This window comes from Phoca vitulina, unplaced genomic scaffold (genome assembly GCF_004348235.1).
Source record: "Phoca vitulina isolate PV1807 unplaced genomic scaffold, GSC_HSeal_1.0 scaffold2, whole genome shotgun sequence".
Taxonomy (NCBI): domain Eukaryota; kingdom Metazoa; phylum Chordata; class Mammalia; order Carnivora; family Phocidae; genus Phoca; species Phoca vitulina.
Genome location: NW_022589705.1, coordinates 5944822 through 5972751, shown reverse-complemented (window position 1 = coordinate 5972751; position 27930 = coordinate 5944822). Strand labels below are relative to the sequence as shown.

Below are 27930 nucleotides of genomic sequence, written 5' to 3'. Positions count from 1 at the left end.
CCTCTTCTTCTTCTTTCTTCTTCTTCCTTCTTCTTCTTTCTTCCTTCTTCTTCTTCTTCTTCTTCTTCTTCTTCTTCTTCTTCTTCTTCTTCTTCTTCTTCTTCTTCTTCTTCTCCTTCTCCTCCTCCTCCTTCTTCCTCTTCCTCTTCTTCTCCTTCTTCTCTTCTCCTTCTTCCCCTTCTTCTCCTTCTTCTCCTTCTTCCCATTCTTCTTCTTCTTCAATGTAAGCTCTTGGCCCAACGTGGAGTTCAAACTCATGACCCTGAGATCAAGAGTAGTATGCTGTACTGACTGAGCCAGCCAGGTGGTTGTTAGAAGCTTCTCCTGAATCTGTGATGCTTTTTTAATGTGACTGCTAAAGTCACAGGCACATACCACCACTGTTCCCACACAGAATCTTTTTTTTTTTTTTAAGTAGGCTCTACACCCAATGTGGGGCTTGAACTCACGACCCCCGAGATCAAGAGTTGCATGCTCTACCCACGGAGCCAGCCAGGTGCCCCTTCTCACTTCTTAATTCAGTGATTCTGTTTGTACCACTCATTAGCACTTAACATATGCTTGTGATTATTGTCTGCTATTTATTATTGCATATGTCTGTAGAGGCAAGAATCCCATTATGGCGGGATCAAAACTTTGCTGTGGGTAATCCAGTGGGCACTGAGATGTGATAATGCCGAGTGGAGTTAGAAATCACAGGGAACAGTTATGAAATAAGCTGCCCCGGGACCATGAGCAACACGAGGGGAGATGCATTCTTTCTGCTACCTTCCTCTGACCATTCCTGTGCGTCCCCTGGAGGTGGTGCAGGACCAGGACATGCTGAGCTTTGTCCTGGGGCACTGGGGCCTGCTCTGGGATGGAGAATGCTTCTGAGGAGGTTCGCAGAGCCAGGAGTTCCTCAAGGAGAAATATGTTAAGTATGTGTGTTAGCTTTGGACAGAGGGGTGTGTGTAACCTGGAAACCATGTGGGTGGAAAAGAGCATTTCAGTGTTAAGTCTGATGGCAGATTCCTCTGCTTCTTCTTGTAACAAAACTCTGATTTTGTCCAAGTGTGAGGGGCCCTCTGGGGAGCCTGGGCCCCTTCCCAAGCCCAGGGTGATTCTCCTTTAGTCACAGGGGGCAGTCACAGGAGCCCTCCTCTTGGCCAGGCCTCATTCAGGCATGAGCACACAGTACAGTTCTGGCCAAGGCTGCAAGGAGAGGTCTGCTGGGGGTCTTCTGACAAAGGTTGTATTCATTCCTAAAAAGGGCCATGTGAGTTGAAACTTCCTTTCTTTCCCCCTCTTTTGGACATTGCTGTATGAGGATATGATACTTGGAGCCACCGCAACTATCTTTTAAACCTGAGGGGATGCATTTGAGGTCATCCCGAGGATGGCCAGGGGAAAGATGGAAAAAACCTCGGTCCTTGATGACTTTGTTGAACTCTGAACTAACTCTGGAGAGTCCCCATCTCCACGCTTCTTTCAGCGTGTTTCACCAATTTCAATATACATTGGACATATTCACATTTTAATGTCCCTAAAATTAGGATGCATATTTTATGGTATGTCATGGTTGAATTGGCAGCATTTCTTCTTTTCTTAGTGGAACTTAAAATAACTGTGTGTTTTACAAAAGACTGCATCTAAGATTTGAGGAAATGTGGACTGTCCTTACTGCCGCCCATCTTATAGTAGGTTTGTGGTTACTTTCTTCTAGAAGTATCCTCACTGCTACGGCTGCTCTCTTCAGGAGGCTCAGGTTTGGGAAGGGCACTGGGAAGAGGAGGCAGCAGAGCTGTGAGCAGCCCTTTACGAGGCTCGGAGTGAGCGTGGGCGCTCCTTCCCTCCCAGGAAGCAGACGCTGCTTTTCTTCGAACCGGGAGCAAATGACCTGCACAGGACCCTGCTTCTCCCCATACTCTATGTACTCTGTGGCTGGTGCAGACCTTGGAATGGCCAGACACATAGGGCTATGACCTGTAGTGACAATGGTCTCAGGCTTTTTGAAATCTAGAGTCTGGGTGCACTCGGCTGGAGAGTGAGGACAGCCCGCAGAAGAGGATGAGAAGTAGATCAGAGGGACTAAACCCAGGGAAACGCTCAGCCCCTATTTACCACATTGTCTCAGAATTGCAGGCCACCCCCCCACCCCTCACCCCTTCCCCACAGCTGTGGGGGAGGCAACCTCATCCCCAGGGGAGCCCTGCCCTTTGCAGTCTCTAGTTAGAGAGGAAGTGAGTACCTCTGAACCCTGAAATGTCTCTTCACTTGGAATTATATCTCCCTCATGGACAACTTAAAATACAAGATCACAAATAAACCCCTCACTCGGCAGGGACCATATCAGCCCAGATGGACGGATGTGTAACTGACTTTGTGGTGCATCCACTTCGCTCAGCGGGCAAAAAGGAGTCTTCTAATTCTTTGGAAATGAGTGGTGGCTGAAAGAAGCACAGTGGGTCTGTCCTCCCACACTGGTCTTTCTTGATTTCGATGAACCATGTGAGGAGCGGGCAGGCTAGGGGTGCAGGGTCCTCCCCCGCCCTGACCACATAGCCCCTCCAGCCCCCGGGCCAGATAGAGTCTCCAGGACTCAGTTTTGCCTCCTCACTTCCCCTCCCACGGAAGTCCAGGTGCAGGTTCTTCTCTAAGCCTCTGGGGCAGCTCCAGCTAAAGCTCAGGGACGCTGAAATCACTCACCCATGTAGAAATACTCTGGGGACTTGTCTTCCGATGAGAAATCCTTGATGGTGCCTCCAAACCGAAACCATAGTCCAAAACCAATGACAGCAGACCCTGCCAACTGAAAGGGAAACAACACTGGTTTTTAGCAAATGGAAGGGTACACATAGCCCAGGAGTGGGCTGGGGCACAGAGTGCTGAGGCTGGAAAAGGCTATCCCTTTAGAAATCAGCTTGTCTGCCCTTCATGTTTCCTGGAGGAGGAGAAACGATGAGCTCAAAGCCCCCCAGGTCCCTGACGGGATTATCAGAACTGGGGTTTCCTGATGCCAAGCTGAGTTGTCCCCGTTCTGCTGGGCTGCCCTGTGGTTGCTGAGTATAGAGAGCACAGCCCGGGGAGGCGTCTCAAAAAGAATGTTGCAGTAACAGTCCCCCTGGAAGGCGTCTGCCCCCTGCCCTGTTGTCCCTTGCTGGGGACCCCAGACCTCCTCAGCAGCATCACTGTGAGAGGGACTGTGTTTCAGCCTCTGGGTTGCCAACAGCAAGATGAACTCTCAGACCTGGTGGAAACCCGCTCTTCTAAATTAGAAGGAAACACACAACCTTCAGGACCTGCCCACACCTCAGGAGTGCGCAGGGCCAGTTAGAAAGCTGTTTCAGAGACATCTAGGGCACTTTCTCCCCGGGCCCTCCACGGTCACTGTCCTGCCTGGGGATGGTTCTGCAGGCAGAGAGGGAGCTCGGCCGTTCTTTTGTTTTGTTTTGTTTTGTTTTGGGTTTTTTTTTTTTTTTTTGGTTGCTATTTTGAGTTTCCATGGAAAGTGAGAAAGGAAAAAATACTTTTCTGAAAAAGCATGGTCTGCGTGCTCTGCTGCTCACGGTGAGGCCGTGTGGCTGGTGCAGGCAGTGGTTGGTAGACTCATCGCCTGCTTCCTCTGGGCCACTCTGAGGGCTTTTGTGAGGCTCCGCATCAACGCTCGGTCTTTTCTATCATGCAGGATTGTGGCAACTGCCTGCCGGCAGGCTCCCACCACAAGCACCCATCCCGAATTGCATCACGTCCATCAAGCAACAGACATTCGCGGGGCACCTTCTGGAGAGTGAGGACAACCCGCAGAAGAGGATGAGAAGTAGATCAGAGGGACTAAACCAAGTCACACGGGGAAGTAAGCAGATATAAAGACTGCCTCCTGGTTCTGCCAACCCATCTAGTTAGTGTGGGCGTCCCTAGCCTGTCACCAGATGAACAGTTTAGAGGCTGTCCCTGTCCCTGACCTCCAACAGTGTGGGGGTCCCTAGCCTGTCACCAGATGAACAGTTTAGAGGCTGTCCCTGTCCCTGTCCCAAGAGCAGACACAGATGCTGGCAACAGGACAGGATGTAGTCAGACAAGTAGAGGTTTAATAAGGAAAAATGGTATCAAAGTCAGGGGCAGACCAGAGCCCTTTGTACACAGGGTCCCTCTATTAGCAGGGCTGCATATCAAGACCTGGGGCTGCCCTTTGGGGTTCTCTGGCTGGACTTATAGAAGGCCTTAGTCATTCTCTTCTGTCCCCTCCAGGCCAGCTTCTTCAGAAGAGCGGCGTGACTTCAGTGAGGAGTCAGAGGGGCTAGAGCTCAACCAGCTGGACTCTCTCATGTGGAATAAGTAAAAGTTTCCAGTACTCAGAGGAAAGCACTAATTGGATAATGTGAGGGACAGCTAAAGGAGCTGGACTCAACCAGCTTTAAAAGAGTTTTGCATTTTTAAAAGGGTAGCATGGCATGGAAAAATATTGAAAGAAGTCATGCTAAAACATTCACAGTATTTATCTTTGAAGGTAGGATTACAGGTGGCTTTTTTCTTTTCACTCTATCTTTTAAATTGTCCGCATGAAGCATTTAATTACTCTTGTACATTTAAAAAATGTTGTTTTCTCGATGCATTATATGGTAGCTTATCTGCTCAATCCAGAAAAAGTGGAGAGGGTTTTCTTGGGCCGTGTTCTAGTTTGGGAGGAAACCAGCTTTGAGGTCATTGCTGTTCTTGTGCAGGAAAGAGAGTGATGCCCTTGGGAAGGCACTGTCCTGGAAGCTCCCCGAGGCTACCTGGGACAGATATGCCCAGCAAAGCCACACAGGCAACCCCCCCCCTCCCCCCGTCTTGCCTCTGCGGTGACTTGATGGAAAGACAGTTTCCAAATACAAAGCAAAATCTATTGACAGAGGCATCAGGCCAAGGCTTGCAGCCACCAAGCAGACTGTGGAGGAGGTGACTGGTCCCAGGGACACCCTACCACGCGGCCACATTTTTGGCATGTCTGTACACAGACTCTAATTTATTGCTGTCTGGGATCATCCTCCCAGACGGAATACATTTGTCCACTTCTGGCACAGATGTATTTGATGCATAATGGAAAATTAAAAGAGAGGTTGCAATTTCAAGCCACGGGGCAACGAGAAAAAATCTGCGCTTGCTCATCCACACCCCCAACCCCAAACCACACGGGTTTCCTCCCGGGTCAAGGAAACTGTGGCTTAACTGAATGTCATCACTGTGTGGAGGGAATCCTCCCAGCACACAGCCACTGGCCGTGTCAGGAATACGTGGGTGAGGACCCGTCCGGCCTGAGGTTGCTCGTGACAACGGCGATCACTGCTTTGGAAAGTGACATCAACAGAGACCACGTAGCCCTTTGGTCTTTCCAAACTCACCATTCCTGTAAGGCTCCTGTAATACTCTGGTCACTGGGCTTTGGTTGATCTGCCTCACCCTAGAAATGGAATTGAATTGAAAAAATTCACCCCAGTTCCAGACCAGTCAGGAGCAAAGTGAGCAAGGCTAAAGTGTTATGAAGTCCCATTGCTCTGTGTATCCCAAGCCCTGGAAGAGACATCTCATTAAATGATGTGGGGGAAGCCTTCAGGCCCACGAAAAATTTTAACCCCTTCTAGACCCAAACCCCTCTGTTCCCCGTTCTTTCTTCTCTTAATCTCAGCCACAACATTGCCCCTCAGGCAACGTTAGAACAAGTAAGGAATGAGAGGCTGCCCTTTCCTTCTCTTGCCCCTACTCTCATCTCCTTCCCCTTCCTCCCTGTCTTTCAAGGAATCAACTGTGGTCCAGGTTGGGGATGTGCTAGGCTTCAGGGAATCAATGATGAAAGCCAGGACTCACAGTCTCACATGGGAGCTAATCCCATAAATGGGTACGTGTAATATAATGCAGGAAGTGTGCTCAGTGGAAGAGCGTCACACTGCCCAAAGCGCGACAACTGGTGTTCAGCAGAAGACATTCTGTTTTGATTTACACCTTGAAGAATGAATTTGACGTCCTTGAGCAGGGGAGGACTGGAGGGAGGAGCAAACACCAGACAGAAGGAACTGCATGGGTAAGGCTTCGCTACCTTACCTGGAGCCTGTCTTGGGCAGAGAGGAATCGGGTTGGAAAAGGCCAAGTTGGGGCAGACCATGCATGGCCCATGGCTTCTTCTTAGCTTGCTACCATCTTGGAAAGCCCATGGCAGGGCCTTGAGGGAGGGGAGACGGGAGCTATTCATTCTGATGGAATCAATCGGGAGCATGAGTGCTCCCTGATGCCAGACAGCGAGGAGCCAGAGATAAAGACCTGATGGCTGAAGGCGAGACGCTGGGGAGTGGATGTGGTGAGCAGTGATGCCCAGAAGGATCCACTCTACTGACTAAAGAACGTTGCTGAGGGCTGCCCTGCTTCCAGGACTAGTACCAATCCCCACGCCTTTGGAATAATTATCTCTAGAAATGTTGTTTTTCCAGGAATGGACTTTTTTGTACAACAGCATGAGTGGGACTTTGATGCTAGTCACTTAATAAACATTTATTGTGAGCCAGGAGCCAAGGATTCATAGGAAAGGAAGATCCAGCTCCTTCTCAGGAGGATCTCAGGGGCTCGTGGAGAAGCTGATTCCTCCTGGGTGGTCTAGGAGGGACACTAACCTTGCAGGTGAGAATTCAATCACAGAACCAGCCCAAGAGAAGATGCTGGATATCATCATTTCTTTGTGTCACATTTCTTTCCTGAGTGCCAACTGTGTGTTAGGAACTCAAGAGAATGTGATGAGACAGGATTCCGAGGGCAAAAGTGTGCCCATTATTTAAAAAGAAATAAAATAGAAAAAAAAAAAGCAGCAGTGAAAGGAACAGTGACCTATCAATCCATGTCATTAAATGGGGGGGGGGGTCACCAGATACAATTATATTATGCATCTTCACGGGCAAGTGATTTCAGTTTCTAACCATACTCCAGAGAGTCTGCAGGACACAAAATTGCAAATTTTAAGCATATGTTTTTAGAGAAGACAGTTCGTGTTCTAAAACAGAAGTAGCAGAAGAGAGGACTACTGACCTGCTCAGAAAGCATTTAAAGCAAAGTGGATGGGCCAGAAGTTTCCTTTAAGTATGGCTATCTGTCAGAAACAGGTCATTTAGCACGAAGCAGAACTTGTTAAAGGATTTCGGTTTTATTTTACTGTATTTACTTCTACTTTCCTGGGATTGCTGATGAAATGTTCTATCTTGAGGACACTTTTTTTTTTTTTTTAACTTAAAAAAAAAAGATTTCATGAATCACAAACTTGGTTCTTGGCACTAAGTTGGAAATCAGGCAGTGCTGAGATGCAAAAAGGCCAAGATTGCTGTCAGAACTGGGTCCCCCAGGCTGCCTAGCTTCCCCCCACCCCCACCCCCACCCGCACCCAGAGGAGGCCAGCCAGCCCTGCTCACAACCCTGAGACACACCACTCTGCTATCTGATGACTAACCCCAGCAGAAAGCCCCCTTTCTGGGTAAAAAGCTTCCTTGGGGAAGTTCTCACACAGCACATGTTTTTTCACCTAAATGGGGGACAATTGTCCTCAGATCCTCTAGCCACACAGTTTCAGTTGCCTCTCCCACTTGGGGGTCTCTCCTCCTGCTATTTCTTTAGCTTAGAAAGCTCTTTTCCCCTACCTGTCCACCTAGCTAACCCCCTCCCCACCCCTGCCCCAGCTGTCAGCTCTGAAGTCACTTCCTCTGGGGAGCCTACCCTGGCCTGGGTATGTACCTGCCTTCATGTCTCATACAACCATTTCTATTTAAATATTTCTGGAATTAAAAAAAAATGAAGGCCTGAGCTGCATGGGCATAGGGACAGTGTGTACACTGCACTTAACCTCTGTGTGCAGAGCAGGCTCCCAACAGACATCTGTTCAAGGAAAGAGTGGAGGGCCTTCACAAAGGTACCAATTAGGCTGTGCTAAGGACTGAGTTGTGTCTCCTGCCCAGATTCATCTGTTGAAGCCCTGCCTCCAGTGTGATGATATTTGGAGGTGGGGCCTTTAAGAGGTGATTAGGTCTGGATGAGGTCATGAGACTGAGACCCCACAATGGGATTCTCTTGTAAGAGAGCCCAGAACGCTCCCTCTCTCTCTCCGTCTCTGTCATGTGAAGACACAGTGAGAAGGCAGCCATCTGAAAGCAGGAAGAAAGCTTTCACCAATACCTTGATCGGCCGATACCTTGATCTTGACCTTCCAGCCTCCAGGATTCTGAGAAATCCATTCCTGTTGTGTAAGGCACTCTGTGGTATATATATATATATATATATATATATATATATATATATATATATATTTTTTTTTTTTTAATGGCAACCTGACTTGACTAAGACAGGCTGTCAGGAGTGATTGCCCCCACGGGAATCCTTTGCAAAGTACTATTTTCAAAAATATCTGCCCCTGGGAAACACTGTACAGATACCTCGGAAGGCACGGTGTGAACACACTGTTGAATAGACTCAGCAAAGTACTTTCCCACAGAAAAGCACAACAAAACTGGCGCATGTCGTATCAGTTCTGTGTTTTCTTCAGCCTGTGGGGATGTGTGCCGTGCCTCACGCACGGACACCAAGGGCAAGCCACACAGGCCCTTTAGAGGCAGAGGCTAATGAATGCCTAAGGCAATTAGAGCAGCACTTGAATGCAAGAATGAACAAGGTCAGGTTTGCATTCTTGCTTCCCCAGGGTGAACACCAGATGTCTACACAACCCACCACATCTGCAATTCTCTTCTTTGCAATGAAGTCACAGAAAGCTGGAAATGACACTGTAACCCTAGAGTTTTCATTAAAAGCTTTTAAGCTAATACTTGCTCTTGGTGGCAATTCCCATCCCAGATGCAATCAGGTAATGAGCACTCACAGTCTTGATCTGATTGCAAGCCACATTATGATACCATAAGGGTAATGGAGTTCCATCCTTTTAGCAGGCAAAAGTCAGAAGCACATTTGCTCTGGAAGATGACACTAATTTTCTCCAAGAGGAAAGCCAGCTCCCAAGATTTTCATCCTCTTATTCAGTGAGAGCAAGGCGAGGAGTCAGACGGCACTTTCTCGAAATCAAGGATTCTGTCAGAAGAAATCCAAGAGCCCAATGCCATAGGACATCCATGCAAAACCACCTCCAGGGAAGCTTGCTGCCTTCGCCTTGACGTCAGGAGCAGATGAGGTGGGGCCGCGAGGCCGCGCTGTGGCAGCCTGTGATGAAGCGGCTGTTAGCTTGGAAATGTGCCGGTTAGGGACCAGGGTTTCTGATTTTCCTTATTATTTTTCTCATAACGATTCCATGAGAACAAGCTCACGCTAAGAAATTCCCGAGAGACTTCCTTCAGGTAAGGATATATTTTAAAACCAATCAGTGTTGAATTCTCCATCCTGATGGTAGCATTCTGCAATCACAACCGTGACCGAGTCAGGAGTGTACTATTCATCTCTGGAAGGAATGCGGGGCTATGTAGTTGAGCCAAACATACCTTCTTCGGTTTGCTTAGGTTGTTAGGAAGTTGACTTGTGTGGATCGACTGGCACTGCCGGGAGGCAGTGTGGAAGGGCTGGGGGCATTCAGGGCTCAGGGGAAAGAAACTGACCTGGGGTGAGGGAAAGCTTGCTGTCATGACAAAGCAGATCCAACACAGGTGGTGGGAAGTGTGTTGAGTTTATTCAGTGGTTCTACACAAGGCCTTTTCTCTAAAGAAATACAGGGCAAAGGAGGAGGGAGGAAAGATCAGCAAGAATTAGGAGAAAGAGGGTGGCGGGATAGTTGTCTTTGACAGCAACACAAATATCACAGACTGCGGGCTCGTGACTCCAGGGAGCAGATGGCTTGATTAAGTGAAGATCAAATACGTACAGAATTAAGATCCAATCCACCAAGTCACCGAAGTGAACGAAATCCAAGGTCTGCCTTACCTTACCTAGCGATGATTTCCAGGACAGTAATGGCCTTGTGGACATTCTCTGACTTCCTCCTGGCAACATGGGCTGGCTCTTATCTCAGGCTCACCCTCTGAGTAAACACTTACCCTGAGGGATACAATGCCCGCTGTGAGGTCTCATCTCTATTGAGCTTCCTATGAGCAAAGACTGGGCGTTTAACAATATTTGTTTTACAGCCTAATATTGTTCAAGGTAGTTTGAGAGAACTACTCTTGAGATAAATAGGATTCTTACATGTCAATCAATGAAAATGATTTACACCCAGTTTTAGTTGTTACTGAGAGTCAATGGCAGGAAAAAAACGTTTCAGGTAGAACTCAGGTTAGCCTCTGGAACAAGCCGAAATACTTTGGTTTATTAAAAAGTTAGCTTGGATGGGATCCCGGAGAAATCATGAAAGTCCAGCTTTTACTTCACAGCAATCTTGCCAGAAGCCATTTTTGTCCTGAAGGCAGGCAGCACTGGGTCATTTGCGGGGGGAACGGACCCACTCGAGCATGTGCAGGGCGAACAAGTGGGCTTCCTGGCTCAGTGCCAGTAGCTTGCAAGGCACCAGGCCCTGCCCTGCTGGGGATTCTGCCGTCCCTGCCCAATTCCCTTGCCCCAGTTTATAAGCTGACTCTTTCCCAATCACCATTATGATGGGGAGGACAACTTGGCACGCACTTTGGAATACTGCCAACGGCTCTTCTAGAAGCTTCTACCTCTTCTGAGTATTCAGACTGCATAGTGATGCCCTGAGGCAGAATGATAACAAAAACATCCACCGTAGAGCGCTGTGGTGTCGTGGTGTCGAGAAGCTGCAGCAGATAAAAAAGGGGGGTTCTAGGCATCCTAGATTTGAATCAGGTTCTGTCTGTGATCTTGGGCAAGACACTTGATCGCTCAAAACCTCAGCTTCTTCCTCTGCAAAGTGGAGGTAATAATAGTGCCTCCCTAAGAGGTTAAACGAGTTCGAGTTTCACATTTAGAACGGGGAGTGCCCGGCACTTAGAGTTACTATGGTGGTAGACTTGTTAATGTTACATTCAAACCGAAAACTGAATCCTACCCACGGTAGGAAACACCACTCCCATAGTACCAATAACAAAGTCCTCTGCTGCCTTTCTCCACTCATTTTTATTTTAGCTCTACGCTCTTTCGAGGACAGCTAGAATCCCTTGAGTTTTCTAAATGATCTATACTCAATATGTCAGTGCCCCTTTCTAGAAGCTATGCTCCCCTCTCTCTCTTTAGTTTTAGTTTTATAAGACCCAATAAGAGATAAATAGAAAAATGGTTTAGAGAAAAAGAATAACTATATCTAGGCTAGAGCTATCCAATAGAACTTTCTCCAGTGATGTAATGTAATGTGCTCAATCTGTGCTGTCCAGTATTGCAGCCACTCGCCACCTATGGTTATCAAGCACTTGACATGTGGCTACTGTGATGTAGAAGCTGAGTATTAAATCTCTTTTAGTATTCATGAATTTAAATTTGAATAGCCACGTGTGATTAGTAGCCTAGCCGCCATATTGGAATTCACACGCTTTCTCTCCAACCTTCTCTCCCGTTCGTCTGCAGTTTGGAATGGTGGACAGCATAGACTCTGGGGCCACACACAGAACCCAGCCCTGCTGCGGGCTGGCTCTGAGTCCCTGGCAAGTCTCTTTAAATTCTCTGGACCTCTGCTTCCTCCTGTGTAAACTGGGGGGTGACAATAGCTGCTATTTCAGGGGGTCAGTGTGAGGATTAAAGGAACCAGTGTACTAAATGCGCTCAGGAAAGCAGCGGCACACAGCTTGCATTTATATCACGCTTACTCTTCTTCAAGTTTTTGCTACTGAAATTAAGTTTAAAAACGTCTCTTGATACATACCTTTTCTCAATTCCCATCTTGCTTTTCCTCTGCCTTAAACTGATCAGTAGTGGTTTCAACCTAGCTCTCCTGCTTCTCTCATATACTGGGCCTGACTTGCAGCTTCTACGTCTGCAACATGGGGATAATTACATTATTTCATGGGATTGCTGCAATTCATGATCAAATGGGATAATGCTTGTGAAAGCATTTTGTAAACTAAAAGACCAAATGAACGTTAATTAGCATTATTAGTTTTGTTCCCAATTAAATCCAAAAAGGATGAAAAGGTGGGCCAAGGTAACCCTTACTCATCTGTAAGATGTGCTCCCAGCCAATCTGATATTCTCATTTTACTTGCTTCTTCCTCCATTCTTTCTCCTGATTCCTTAGCAACCATGATATGGTCTCAGTAGTCAGTACAACATCATTTACTTTAGGAGAACAGCCCTATTGTGATATTAATTGTCAACATTAAGGTAGGGGACAGAGGTCATGTTCTCTTTTGCCACACGTAATTTGAGACCCAAAGACACTGCATGGATGTTTTAGAACTACACAGTGAAATGCAATGGACAATGAACACGTGGCCACCTAGTAATTCTAGAAGCCATCATGTCTTAATATGAAAAAAAAGGTCTTAAAACAATAATGGTAAAATCGTAACTGGAATTAAGAGAAGTGCTATAAGGAAGCCAAGACGAAGGGCTCTCTCTGCCCCATTCAGAAATGAGAGCCACCAGGAGGTCTTTACCAATGGTTCTCAAAGTGTATTCCCTAGGCCAGCAGCATCAGCATCACCTGGAGGCTTGTCGGAAATGCAGACTTCCTGGGGCGCCTGGGTGGCTCAGTTGGTTAAGTGTCAGGCTCTTGCTTTCAGCTCAGGTCATGATCTCAGGGTCCTGGGACCAAGCTCCCTGTCTGCGCTCAGCAGGGAGTCTGCTTGGATTCTCTATCTCCCTTTCCCTCCGCCCCTCCCCCGTTGCATGCTCGTGCGCATATGTGTGTGTGTCTCTCTCTCTCTCTCTGAAATAAATAAATAAATAAGCCTTTAAAAAAAAAAGACCTACTGAACAGAATATGTACTTGGACAAGATCCTCAGATGATTTGCATACACACTGAAATTAGAGAGGCACCAATCACCAAGGTTTTCCCACCCCCTTCCAAGGCTTCCCCTCGGTAGCAGAGAGGCAGGGCAGGGAATAAATAACAGCCCCTGTGCTGGCGTGGGTGCACACAACCCTGTGAGCTGGAGCTTTGCCAGTGACTGCTTTAACCTCTTCTAGGTGCTGAGGGATGCGAGAAGGAGGATCCCAGCAAGAAACAGTCACTGCCTCAAGGAGCCAAGACACTAGAGAGGAAATAAACTACAGGCAAAGGCAAAATGGAGCAGTGAATAGAGGCATGAGTGCCTCAAGGTCAAGGACTGTGTCTTCATCATTTCTGAATGCCCAGGCACTTGCCAGAGTGCAGGGCACAGAGTAGGTCGTCAGCATATGCTTCCCAAGTGCCTGCAGAGGAGGAAATCCCTCCTTTGCATTCCATGCCCTTGAGAAACTACGCAACTCTTGTTCTTTTTCTTGGCTGGTTGGACCTAGGACACCTACTTGCCACTTCTCTTTACTTTTATGAACCTCTTGGATTCTGGTTTCTACTTGTGCTTCCAGTACTTAAATATGACCACTACTAATATCTTACATTATTGAGTATTAATGATGCACATGGACCATACTACTTACTACTTGACATGTATTAACTCATTTTATCTGCACAAAAATCACAGATCGATGTTGGTACTTAATTATGTCCATTTTCCAGATGAGAAAACTGAGGCTTACATAGGCTAAACAACATGCCCGAGGTCCCCTAGGTAGTAAATAATACAGGCAGGAGTCAACCCCGGCAGTGTGATGCCAGCATCCACCTTCCTGGCTTCGAGTTCCTGGCTTTGAATGGCCATCTTGCCTGGGCCTGTCCAAGGGCTGCCAGACTGCTGGCCCTCTACATCTAGCCTTTGCACACTGGCCCCTATCATAGACTCCTCGCCCCTTCCGGCCATGCCAGGGCCCCCTCGTCCACGTTAGGGGAGGCTGGCCTCTACTGCTGTCTTCCCGCCTTGACAGAAATCAGAAATGAAGACTATCCTACAAGAAGACCAAGGAAATTCCTATCTGCCTTCTGGGGTGGTCTAGCTTTTTGGGTGGACCCCAAAGAATACTTTCTTCAGGTATTTTTTTTTTAAACCAGTGTTCCTGACAGGTGGTAGCTCTGAAATTACTGTCTGAAATAAGTTTGAGAAAGAGGAGGAGGCAGCCTGGGTAAGCCGCATCAAACACCTTTCACTCCCAGGCTCGTGGGACACGATCTTTCGTAACGGCCCCCGTTAGGCATCACTGACTGAACCCCCAAAGTTGCACGAAGGCGGGGGGGAAGGAAAGGAAAGCAAGTTCAGACAAGCCATATACGGTTTGTGACTTTCCACAACGAACAGTCCCGCTTCCTGTCGGTCGCTAACACCGACTTGCTCAGTACAGCACAATGATAGGAAAACGCTGAGCGTACAACAATAAAGCAAGGAATAAACAGCGCCCAGGTTTTTCTTTAAACTGACATATGCGGCTTGGTGGACCGCGGTGTTTTATTTATATTGCTATGCAACGGAGGAAAAAAAAAATAAAGGTGATTCCAGTGAGAGGCATGGGCATCTGCTGTGCTATCTGATTATAGCGTCCGAATTTAGACATGACCAATGTTGGGAGGGGTTCCAGGTTAGACATCAACCATGATAACAGAAATGAATTTAGTGGGGTTCATGGCCAGGCTTTACTTTTGTTTTTAAAAATGTAGTGCTGAATACAGTCAGCGGCCCTGGGCCAGGCAGTGCTGTGCTGGCTCGGGCAGGATCTAGCTGAATGTTTATAAGATCAGGAGCACAGCCTAGGGAAACTTACTTAAACCAAGCTGCCAGAGGAGGCTGCAAATTGATTTGTCAAATTGCAGATCACAGAACACACCCACCCCCACCTCCTTGCCTGCCTTCTGGTGAATTCCTGATAGGAAAGAGAGTGTGGTCACCCAAGGGGACAAACTGCAGATCACAGAACACACCCACCCCCACCTCCTTGCCTGCTTTCTGGTGAGTTCCTGATAGGAAAAAGAGTGCGGTCACTGAGGGGGACCTTATATCTCACAAGGGCAGGCACCCGAGCAGGCGAAGGGGTGAGTGAATAAGACACTTGAAGTCACAGCGAAAGCCTAGCCTTCTAGGAAAACCAGCCCCCACCTTCTGCCCCTTCCCCAAACTTCCCACAAACCCCTCCAACCAGGAAAAACAACTTCAGAAACTAGGGTGGGGCTTTTCTGGAATCAGGTTCCCTCAGTTATGGTGAAGGCAGATATCTAGATAATTTATCCCCAGTAATCACCTTCCCCTAAAGCATTATGTACGAGTTTCAGTTGGCCCTTTCCCTATGGTGGTGCAGGTCTAAGACTTGGGAAGTCCTCCTGTACTGCTACCGTTCAGACACCCTCGGTCCCCACCCTCCCGTGGAGTTGGGAGAGAGGAAGGCCCCATACCCCCCTCCTGGACTCAGTCTGTGCAAACAAGGAACAAATCAACAGCTAATGCAAGGAAGAGGTAGGATCAGTCCTCAGATCATTGATTATCATCTGTGCAAACTGGGAAGGCCATTTGTAGCAAGTGCTCTAACCTGCAGATTCATTCATTCATTCTACAGATATTTACTGAATGCATCCTGCGTGCCGGGCTCTGTTCTAGGCACTGGAGATATAATTGTGAGCATAACAGAAAAAAAAAAAAAAAGCCTCCTCTCAAAGTATTCCAAGTTCTAGTGGGGAAAATTCACAAGTACAAATTGAGAGGATAATGTGTAGTCATCCTAAAACAAAGACAAGCTGCAAGTCACTTCGCAAACATAGATGCGATTCCCCCAAATTAAGGGACTTGGGAAAGAGAGTTAACCTTTATTGAATGCTCCTATGTGCAGGCACTAATAACAATGTTTTTTTGAGCACTTACTATGTACTAGATTCATAAGAAGATGAGGTCAGGCTCTTTACATATTTCATTTTAATCTTCCTGACAACCCTGTTATCCCAATTGTATAGATGAGCAAACAGACACCTAGAAGTAAGAGTAACTTACTCAAGCACACCCTGCTTGGGATCTCTGCACTCAAGCCTGACCCCTTTGTCAGATGGTAGTCACACTCAGCCTTGCGCTGTTCCTCTGCTGGCGGGTGGCCTGTCACCCCCCTTGCCTTGCCCACCTTCATTCTACCAGTCCTCTGAGGTCCAGCTTAAACACCCTGTTTTTCAGGACAACTGTCCTGACTCTTCACTGTTGCTGTGATCCTTTCTCTGAACTCCTTTTTTTTAAAGATTTATTTATTCCAGAGAGAGGAAGGGAGAGAGAGAGCAAGGGGGAGGGTCAGAGAGAGAGGGAGAGAAAATCTCAAGCAGACTCCTTGCTGAGCGCTGAGCCCGATGTGGGGCTGGATCTCACCACTCTGAGACCATGACCTGAGTCCAAAATCAAGAGTCAGACGCTTAATTGACTGAGCCACACAGGTGCCCCACCGTTCTCTGAACTCCTTAATTAGATCATATATATAAAAGGTCATGTCTAACCCCAGTGGCTAACACATGGCAGACTCAAACATCGCTTTTGTTCCTACTTCCCCTCTTTACTAGGCTTATGGCCAGAAGTGTGACATTTGTCACTTGATTATATACTTACTAACTTGTTGTTGTTCTATATGCATTGGACTTATTTCCTTAACAACATTAGCAGCTTAGGGAACAGCATTTTATATTTACAAATTATATATATTTATTTATATTTATATATTATAAATTATCTTTATAATATTTATTTAATAATTGTTTAACAGCGGTACTCAAACTTGAGCAAGCATCAGAATTACCTGGGGGGCTTGCTAACATAGATTATGGATCCCTCCCCCAGAGTTCCTGCTTCAGCTGGCCTAGAATGGAGCTGCGTATGTGTATTTCTGACAAGTTCCCAGGAGATGCTGATGCTGCTTGTCCAGGAACCACCCTCCGAGAACCACCGCTTAGGAGTGTAATGTGCCGCAGTGCTTAGGACCACAGAGGCTGAGTCTGAGTCCCACCTCTGCCACACATTAGCTATGTGACTTTGGGCAAGTCAGCCTACGTGAGCCTCTGTTTCCTCATGTGTAAAAATGGGGATAACAATATTATATACATGAGCATTGTTGCGAGGATTAAGTGTAGTAACGAATGCAATGTGCTTAGCACTGTCCCTGACACACTGAAAACGTTCAATAAATGCTTCCCATGACCCCTGGAAAGGCTGGTACAACACCAGGCACTAAATAAGCACTGAGAAGTCCTTCTGGGGCTGATAGAAAACTTGTTTTGAATTTGTAAGCGGTGAGAGCGAATGGTGTCACCGAAGCATGACATCTATAATTAACAGCTCTTAAAATTAAGCCAGACTATTAAAAAGCACAACATAAAGGACCTTTAGAAATGTCCCTCCCTGTAGCATGCTAAGTATAAATACCTGGTGTTAAAAAACCATATGTGTTTTTAAAATTCAGGGGCCGTCACTGGGGTGCCTCCTTCACACCTTCCCCTGCTGAAGGATGCTGAGCGTGGCAAGTTGTCTTTTGAGAGGTTAGGGTTGCTGGAGTCACCCAGGCATCTGGGCTAATGGGTTGGCAGACACAAGCAGAGCCCATCATTCAATAATTAATTAGTTGCAGTCATGGGAAGACAAACTCCCTGGAGCAGATAGGACAATCACCATCCTCCTCTCTCCTGGTTGTTTCGAAGCACCCAGGCCACTGCTGCTCCCCACTAGCCTTAGGAATCTGTTCACCCAACACAAGATTTATATTTTCCCCCAGGGTCTAACTGAGCTGTTATACTGACGGACAGTTTCTTGAGAAAGCCCAAGAGGAATGTGCAGACAAGATAATTCTTAGACCTTGTCTTACAGTCCTCCAGGGCCTGAGACAGGGTATCCAGAGATCTAGGGATGGTCTGGCCCTAACCTTGTCCCAATAATATAGGAGACAAGGGGCATGGCCCCCTATCTCTCTGTGAACCATTAATCCAGGGAATGTTTGTTCGATGCAAAGTTGAATGAGATCATCTGTGGTATTTAGCGGAGGCTGTGGGCTAGGGGCTGTGGGGAGATGTTGCTGCCCTTTGGAAGCCCCTCTCTGCCGTCCATCCGCTTCACGGAAGAGCACCACCACCTCCTCGCAGCCAGGTACCCTCCTCTGATACCCAGAATAAGGACGACACCTGCCCCCCCCCATGCCATTTTCACTCCTACCCCCAATTTCCTTAAACAAAACCATCACCGCCAGGTGGTGTCTCCACACACGCCGTTTGGAGCACCACCCCTGGCAGCCCCCGCTCGGGCACAGGGGTTTCTCTCCCAGCGCCCTGCCCAGGCCCTGGCTGCAGTGGAGAGGCAGAGCGACAAGGGGTGAGTGCCCCGGAGGCAAAGGGGGGGCGACTCCTCAGGAGGTGAGGTGAGGAGGGGTTGGTGTCCCCGCACCTGGAGTCACCAGCTGAGGCGGAGGTTCCTCAAAGGGAAGAGCCACAAGGTGTCCCCCCCCTTCTCACCATTTCTTGTTGCTCAATCTCTCCCTCCCTCTGCGCTCCCCCCGCTCCATCCCTCCCGCTATCTCTCCCCTCCCTCTTTGTCTGCCTCTTCCTCACCTCCGCCTTTTTGAACACCCAGCCTTCTGGAGCCCGGCTCGGACGCCGCAGCGGCCAGCTCCCCGGGGACCCCGGCCCCGCGCCCCCGCCCGGCCCTCCCCTGCCCGGCCTGCCCGGCTCCGGGTCTCACCCAGAAGAGCAGGTTGAAGCCGAGCAGCAGGTACTTGATGCACCGCAGGCCCCCGCGGAAGCGCCCCATGCTGCGGCCCCGGCGGCGGGATCCCGAGTCCCCAGGCCCGCGCTCGGAGCGCCGGGAGCGGCGGGAGCCGGCGGGGAGGGGGCGGAGCGCGAGGGACTGTGGGCGGGGCCTCCGGGGGGCGGGGCGGCGGGGCGGGGCCCGGGCCGGGCGCGGGGCGGGAGCCGGCCCCGGGAGACCCCGAGAGGCTGGCGTGGGGTGGGGGCGCAGAGGGGGCGGAGATCCGGCGGCCGGAAGGACGCGTCCCCCGCCCTGCCCCCGTAACGCGGGTCAGTCCACCCGCTGCAGGGCCCCGCGGGCGCAGCGCCCTCGGTACTTCTGCGGGCATCTGCGGGGAAGGAGCGTCCGCTGGGGACCCGAGACCCATTTAATCAGCGCCCTGTGCAGATACTCATTTGAGGCCTGCGGTGGCTGTAGAGAATGAGGACGCGGCCCCCGTGGCTATGGAAACCTAAGAAGGTGGCCTCGGGTAGAAGAGCAAAGTAGGACTTGGGGTCGCCCTGAAGCTGGCAGCACCCGTCGCGGGGCACCCGGCCCGGGGCTGTGCTCCCCCGGCGCCGGACGAGCGCACAGGCCGCGGGGCCCCTTCTAGGGGACCCTCCGTCGGTCCCTCCCGCGCTCCTCCGGGAACTCTTAACCTTAATAGGCAAGAAGTGGCAGAAGGCGCGGGATGCGGCTGCCCTGCGCCCTGACGGCAGCTCCCCACCCTGCTCCGCCCAGCCAGCGGAGGGGAGTCAGTCAGACCCCTCGGGTCCCGCTGGATTCGACTGATGGGAGGGCTTGGAAAGGAATTCAGATCCTCGGGGATTATTGTGATGTGGAGATGGGAGGAAAGGGGGCGGGTTTTGTTTTGCTCTGTTTTATTAAGTTAGGCTGCTGGCTGGGAAACCAGGCTCCGGCTCCCATTGACTAAGTGTCTGCAATATGTGGTGCCAGACGGCATGGGGGCGACGAGAAAGTGTAAAATCCAGGGATCTTATGCATCGATTCAGCAAACCTTTAAGTGCTTATTATAAGCCAGGCATAGTAGCAAGCCCCAGGGACTCAAGAATGAGGAGAGAGCCAGGTCTGGTAGCATCATCTCTGGTGGTAGAGAGAGAGCCGTAAGCACATAAATATAGCAGGGTGAGGAGGCTGGGCAAGGTGCAGCCTGACTTCACCTCATTAGACAGAGAAGACTTTTCTGAGGAGAGTGGGCCTCACCTGGCCTCCAAGAATGAGCACAGACCACAGGCAGTCCAGAGAGAAGGGACAGCATGTGCAAAAAGCACAGGGCTGGAGAGACCAAAGACCACCCCCTGGAACTAGGAGAAATGTAGTTAGCTCAAGTGAAGCAGACAGGAGGTGAGGCTGGGGGGTGTTGGGCATAGCTTTCAGCTGACAGAGGTGCAAAACTACCCTTGGGCCTCAGTTTCCTCATCTGCAACATGGAGATCATAATACCTACTTCATAGAGTTGTGAAGATTAAGGAGTTAGTATTTGTAGAGTGCCTAGAACCATGCCTGGCACAGATTAAGTACTCTATAAAGCTTAGCTATTATCACATTGCACTCTATCAATCAACCAGTTTCTACCACTTTGCCATCTTTGCCTCCATCTGTGCTTTTAGACATTTGTTTGAATATCTAATGAATTTTATTTATGAAAATGAGTAGAAGACAGAAAAATGAAATTGCTGATTCTGGTGATAAGAATAAGTCTTAAATAGTGCAATAGAGAAAAAGATGGAAGTCATTAGGTATGCAGAAAGAGGCGGATAACTTCAGTCGAACACTGTTCTAGATCTGTCATCTCTGTTCTATTATAAAGGAAAAAAACTAAAGCCTAGTGTCTGATACATAGTGGGCATTCAATAAATTTCTGAACCGAATGAACAACAATGATATTATACTTTAAATATATTGTTGAACTTTATGTCTCCAAGACAAAATGCATTTAGAAGTGATATATTCTATAGTCTCTGGAAACAGAACCCCTATCATAACATGTAAATCTATTGTTCTTTCATACTACAGTTTTAGCACAAATGTATTAAAGACAGATGGCTGCCTGCCTAGCACCACAGGTTTGGATTTTGAGTATGGACTTCCCCAGCTCCTCCCTCTAGGAAGTTGTGTCTTAGGGGAGCTGATCCTTGACAGGACTGGAGCACTCTAACGACGCATTTTCAAGAGTATGTTATTAAGGAAACTGGGGGACTACATTACATGACATACTAAGGAAGTTAGCCTTTAAACTAGGTGTTATGCAAGGCCACAGACAAGATCCAGGCAGGGGATAAGATGGTTAGATATCTATTTTTAGAATGGTCAACCTGGGGCCAGATGGAGGATGGTTTGAAGTTAAGACTTAAGACTAAGAGACTGTTAGAGCAGTTCAGGGAAGAAATGAGAACCTGAACCAAGACAGTGGCAGCGGGTGTGGGATGGAAGCTCCGATGTGAGAGAGATTCAAAGACTGAGAAAAGAAAAAGACAGTAGATATGAGGAGCAGAGGAGAAAGAGAGCTAAGGATGACTCCTGGGGCTCCTTACTTGGGTAAGATGGGGAGTATAGGAGGTGGAGCAGGTTTGGCGGAGAATATTACAGATACTGTAGGCGGGCTTACGCCATCACCCAATACTGCATTGAATTTAGAGGATAGGGAAATTAAGTACTTGCCTCCTGGCTTCCTTTGCAGCTAGGGCGACAGTTCTGATTAATGGGATTTATGGAGAAGTCTGCTGGGAGGCTTCTGGAAAATCTGAAGCTGCGTTGATAAAAGTTCAGTTGTCACTGGCATTGCTCCCTTCCTCCTTTTCCTATCTTGAACTCAGACATGATGCCTGGAGCTGTAGAACACTTTGTGACTGTGAGGGAAGGGAATGGTAGACCTGCCAGCCAGGAGATCGTTGAGGCTGTTGAATCAACACCAGCAGCCACCTACCTCCAGATCTCTTGTTATGTAAGAAAAATCGCCCTCGTTTTGTTTGTTCTATTCTGTTACTTGTAGCTGATGGTATTTCTAACTGACACAGGAAGACAATAAATTCATATTTGGATCTGTTGAGTTTTAGATCTGATGGGAAATCCAGATGGAGCGGTCCAGGAGACAGATGGAAAGATGATTGAGAGTCTGGAGAGAGGTTTGGGCTGTAAGTTTAGGTTAGAGATTCATTAGCAAATGGTGGTGATAGAAACCAACGGGCTTCAAACTTTTGCCCACATGTCCCTTAAAGAATTATGAAAAAATATATTCTTGTTTGTATACTTTCCCCAATATTTTATTGTGAATATTTTCAAACATGTAGAAGAGTTGAAATAATTGAGCAGTGAACAACATATACACGCCACCTAGATTCTACTATAAACGTTTTGCTTTAGCTACATCTGTCCATTTGTCGATCTATCTTATTTTTTATACATTTCCAAATAAATTTTTGACACCAATTCATTTCATCACTGAATTCTTCTGCATGCATAACATGAACTAGAGTTCATATGTTTGTTTATAGTTTTTCTTTTTTTCTTGAGATAAAACTTACCTTAATGAAATGTAGACATCTTAAGTACACCATTTGATGATTTTTGACAGACACTTTTGCCTTTCTAACCTCAAACTCTGTTAAGGCATAGAACATTACTATCACCCCAGAAAGTTCCCTTGAATCCTTTTACAGTTGGTCTATGCCCCCATCCCCCCTAGAAGCAACCAGTGTTCCAATTTTTTTATGATAGATTAATTTTCTCTGTTCTGTAACATCATATAAATGGAATTGTACAGTATTTACCCTCATGTATTTTTCATTTGACATATAAAATTCTTTAACTTTTAAGTTTGCAAAAGATGTCATTTCTAATGTATTTTAATTATTGACATAAAAAAAAAAGTCACATCCCTCATTTTAATGCACCCAGGAGAAACTTAGTGTCAGTGTGATCTGCTACCTACCATCATCCATTTCTTTTTATGTATCAGGTTTAGTGCTCGAAATGACAACAGGAAATTTTTGATCAAGGCTTGTAGATGGCGATCTCTCAATTTTTAAATATTTCTTATTGATGAGAAACTTAACTCAAAATAATTTTTTATTGAGGTGCAATGGATGTACAACATTATATTAGTTTCAGGTGTACAACATAATGATTTGCTATTTGTACCTATTCATTATCCACTTAAAAAAATGTATAAATAAACGCCTCTTTACCAGAGTGAAAGTTTGACATCTTTTCTTTTTCTCCTTAAACTTGTATTTCCATTCCATCTTTTCCATGAAATGTAATCCTAAAGTAATTTTTATGCTTGAAATATTTTTCTTGAACATCCTTTTATACTTGTCTGAATATTATATGTTTATTAAAAGAAATTTTGCCTCCTAAGACCTTAATGCTCTAAGTGTTAATTAATTTATTCTAGCTTGAGCTATCATTAAAATTATTCTTAGTACACAATTGATTACTGATTAAAATAACAGTATAGGTGAAATACATAATTATTAAACATAAAAGTAAAATATTACTGGAGCTGCATCTCTTAATGAGTTTGGTGGGGCTGAGATTTTTTTCTACTATTTCACATATCCATGGATGAATATTCCTTACTGCTAGAAAAACACAGGGCTCAGCATAAATTCCCTTAATATTTTTCATTGCTTTGATATTAATGCTGAGAAACATTGTTTAGATAAGTAAGTGGATGAGGATGGAAGAAGTTGTTATAGCAATGCCAATCAGTTCTTTAAACCCCTTCTGAATTATAAACCCCAATTCACAAGCGGATGTCTCATCAAAAACTATCATCAAATGATCAATAAGCTGACCACTCCATTTGGTCTTTCTTCAATTTTATTGAAAGCAGAGTTGGAATCCTTTTAACTTACAAGAGCATTTATTACCCATATTATAGTCATTCCCTGTATTATAGTCATTGTAGGTAGTCTCAATGTCTACGGCAATTTTTTTTTAATTGAAGTATAGTTGACACACGGTATTACATTGTTTTCAGGTGTACAGCATAGTGATTTGACAAGTCTGTACACGTACGCTGCGCACACCACAAGTGTAGCTGCCATCTGTCCCCATACAACGCTATCACGATAGCATTGGCTCTATTCCTTATGCTGCGCCTTTCATGCCCGTGACTCAGTCATTCCGTAACTGGAAGCCTGTATCTCCCTTCACCCTTCACCCTACACTTCCCTTCACCCATTTTGCCCATCCCCTACCCCTTCCCCTCTGGTAACCATCAGACTGTTTTCTCTGACAGCAGTTTTTCAAGTTGCTGGCCCAGAGATTTTCCCGTAAACTCTGAAGAGATGTACCCTTCTCAGATTTAGGATGAGTGAGAAGGAGCTCGTGAAGGAAGACGGCTTGATCCCAGGCATATTCTCAGGCAGAGTGACTCTAGGAAGAAATACACATGGCAGTTGAGGATCTGGAAATGGATTCTCTTGAAACTATTCATGTTGGAGTGCCCTCTGGAAAGATTTCTTACGCTGCCAGGTTATTATGTGTGCCCCAGAGATGGGACGGCTGCTTTAAGCCATGAGAGTCGATGATATGGCCAGGGAGGATGTGAAAAGTGTGGAGAATGGAAACTTCACAATAACTACATTTTAAGAAGTGGGCAGAGGAGACATAACACTCAAAGGAGACTGGCTGGAAATGACCAGAGAGGTAAGAGCAAAATCAGAAGAAAGTAATGTCATAGGGGGGTGGGGTGGGGGGAGGAAGAAGTTTCTGAATGGGAGGAATAGCCACAGTGCACGAACCTCAGCAGGAACAAGTGAGATAAGAGTTGACTGGATTTGGTGCTCTGGTCATTCAGGACTCTGGGGTGAGGACTACTTCAGAAGAGTTGGGGTAGGGGTGGAAGCCAGCCTGCAGTTTAGGGGTGAATGAATAGTGGGGGAGTCACTGTAGCCACTCTTCGGGAAGCCAAGCTATGGGAGGGGTAGAGCAAGAAGGGGGGGAGCAAGTTTTCTTTTCTTTCCTTCCTTCCTCAATGGAAAGATCTGGACATGTTCTTAGTGCTTTGGGAAGGTGCCTGTGGAGAAAGACAGGTTGAAGAAGAAACAAGAGCAGAGTCTCGGGGAGAAATAGAAAGGCATGGAGAGACGGAAACTGATGGAGGTCTACATTTGGAGACCGGAGAAAACAGGCAAAGACCGTGTTGTAGGAAAAGCCAGCTTTCTAGATTGCTTAATCTCAACCCTTGAGCTCTCTGCGATCTGATTTTGCTGCCTGTGGAACTTTCTGCCTGTTAATTTTAGTATCTTGTTTCCTTGTGAATTGTGTGATTCCTTTCTCTTTTCTTGCTGTAAGCTGCTCATTTTCCTTGGAAAATTGTGGAAATGCTTTGTGTCCTGAGTTGAGGTTTTGTTTCCCCGGAGAGGATTTACTTGGACTTTTGCAGATCAGTCATCTCAAGGGACCACCACAGAGTATTATTTCAGACAGCAAACCCATTTCAAGACTGGCTTTACAAGATTCCACCCGAAACCCCCCAGACCTCAAGATCATAACATGTCCATTTCCTTCTTGCTCCCTTTCTTACGATGGGTTTATTTCCTCTCTATTCCTACCTTGAGAGCATAGCCCTTGGGAGGGGACACGAGGTTTGGGTAGGGTTTCCTAAAAGACTCTTGACCTTAGTGGGATTTCACTCTTTACTTGATGAATTGCAAGACTTTGCAGCTGTTGAAACAGAAACTCGGGGCCCGGAGGTGGCCTCGGCGCCTTTACTTCCCAGGATTCTTGCTTTCACTTCACTTTGGCCTCTGTAGATTCTTTTTCCTTTGTGCTAGCTAAGCAATGTGTTTTTAAAAAGATGCTGATGTATTTTATCCAGTGTTTTAGTTTCAATGGGGAAAGTAGTTTGGGATATCAAGTCTGCTCTACTGCTGGAAAAAGAAGACTGGTGTGCCTGCTATCATAACTTTTTTTTTTTTTTTTTTAAGATTTTATATATTTATTTATTTGAGAGAAAGAGAGAGAGCATGAGCAGAGGGAAGAGGCAGAGGGAGAAGCAGGATTCCTGCCTAGCAGGGAGAGCAGGGAGCCCGACGTGGGGCTCGATCTCAGGACCCTGGGATTATGACCTGAGCCGAAGGCAGACGCTTAACGACTGAGCCACCCAGGCGCCCCTCTCCCTTTCATCCTTGTCTTGCTTCTGTGTTTGCTGATGAGAGGAAGGAGCGCACACCTGCTCGTGCAGACATGTGGGAAGCAAGAGAAGGGACCAGGAAACAGGTGAGGGAACAAACACAAAGGATAATTGATTGTTTCCATAGGGCCCCAGGGGAATAATCTGCTCACTTTTGTTTTCACTTTTATAGGAGGTTGGGAAGGGAGAGAACATAACCCATTCAAGGTCCAAGCCTGAATATTTATTGTATCTCAGCGATGATCCCCATTTTCATCACCTGGATTAGGAAAAACCTTACAAAATTACAGAGTAATAAACTGGCATAATTTTGTGTGACTTTTCCTGTTGTTTTTTAAGTTTTGACAGAGGCCCCAAAGACTGAGAACAAAATCTTAAGGACCTTTACATTCTAAACCAAGGTGTATGTTTGTCTGTATTTGTAGTGTTCTTTAGAGAAACAGAACCAAAGCGATGTATGTGAATATATATTATAAGGGATTGGCTCACATGATTGGGGAGGTTGAGAAGTCCCAAGATCTGTATTCTGCTTCCAGTCCAAAAGCTGGTAGGCTTAAGATTGAAACAGAGCTGATTTTTCAGTTGAAATCTGGAGGCAGAAAAAGACCAATATCTCAGCTTATGGCAGTCAGATGGGAGGAGGTCTCTCTTACTCAACCCTTTTGTTCTATTCAGATCTTCAGCTGCTTGGATGAGGCCCACCCACATTGGGGAATAATCTGCTTTTACTCAGTCTACCAACATTCACTCAACTGTGAATCTTGTCCAGAAACACCCTCACAGACACATTCAGAATGATGTTTGGCCAAATGTTTAGGCACCGTGTCTCTGATCTGGTTGACACATAAAAATAACCATCATTCTGTCTGTGTAGGACTTGCAAAGGGATGAAATGAAATCTAGTCTACTAGGCAAGGGCATCCCCTATCACCTTGACTTTATAAAAAAAAGGCTAAAAATACACTGACAAACTGGAAAGATAGAGGGTCAGTCTCACCCACCAGGGTGAAAGGAGAGGGAAGAGATTGCTTTCCCCTGAACTCAAGCCAAATCATGAAGTACCCTGTCTCTTTATGTCTGCTAAGTTATTGAAACTTTATTTTGTGGGGAGCAGGAGAACGATACTTGAGCAGATTTGTGTTTTGCCAAAAAGAGCACTGGACAGCGAGGACGCATTCATTCAGCATGCGTGCACTGAGCAGGACCCTATGCAAAATAACCAGATATGACCTCTGGTCTCAGCAAGCCTGCAGATATTCTGAAAGAAAAGGCATCTACCAAAACCTCGCACTTCGAAGAGGCCAACTGAGAGTCCTAAGTGAGAAGTCCCAGGTGCTCCAAGTGCAGTGAGAGCTCAGGGAGACAAGATTCCTTCAGGCTGTGAGACTCTGGGAAAACCTCAGGAAGGGGCGGCAGTGGAGGGTCTTGAATGATTAGTGTGATTTGAGAGGCAGAGTTGGGTGGTGGGACAAACGTTGGAGGGAGTGGTGTGTGTGCGTATGTGTGTGTGGGGGGGGGCGGGGGGAACGGTGAATTGTCCGCTTTGGCCAGAGTGCAGGGTGTATGAATGAAGGGCACTGAGTGGGAACCAGGGACAGTGTGGTGCCACTAGGGGATGGTTTTTGGTGGCATATGATGGACACTTTAGAGTTTATCAGTTAGGCATTTATATTAATGTACATTGGAAATATTTAAACAATAATGATAATATTGCTTACAATGAAGGAAAGTAAAGAAAATGAGGCAATTTAATAAAATTCACAAAGTAATAATTTGGGTGGTGCACAGATATGACAAAGATCATCAAGGAAAATTTCAGGGAAAGTGGGCTAAGTTTAGAATGATTTAGGAGGGTAGGCACACTAGTGTTTAGGGTGGTGCTTGGGTAGAAAGATCAATCTGGGAGCTGGTGTAAAGTGGAGTAAAGTGGAAAAAGTGGTCTAGGTTGGAGAGACCAGTAAGGAAACTATTGTAACGCATTAGTAGTAAGAGTTTCCTCTTTAAGGAACACGCACTACTTTTCCTTCCCACGTTCCTATATTTGCTCAAGGTCTTATTGTAAATTCATCAGCTTG

General features: G+C 46.8%; 1 protein-coding gene across 2 annotated transcripts in view; it reads right to left on the bottom strand.

Moving 5' to 3' along the window:
- TSPAN2 (tetraspanin 2) overlaps positions 1-18773 on the bottom strand; it is a 56307-nt gene extending 37534 nt beyond the window's left edge. For both annotated transcript variants that reach the window (XM_032420856.1, XM_032420863.1), the window contains exons 1-2: positions 18646-18773; positions 2689-2791 (exon numbers count right to left, since the gene is read on the bottom strand). In XM_032420856.1, the coding sequence (XP_032276747.1) occupies positions 2689-2791; positions 18646-18714 (172 nt within the window). In that variant the 5' untranslated portion in view covers positions 18715-18773. The remainder of the gene's footprint in view (positions 1-2688; positions 2792-18645) is intronic.
- Positions 18774-27930: the final 9157 nt, after the last annotated feature.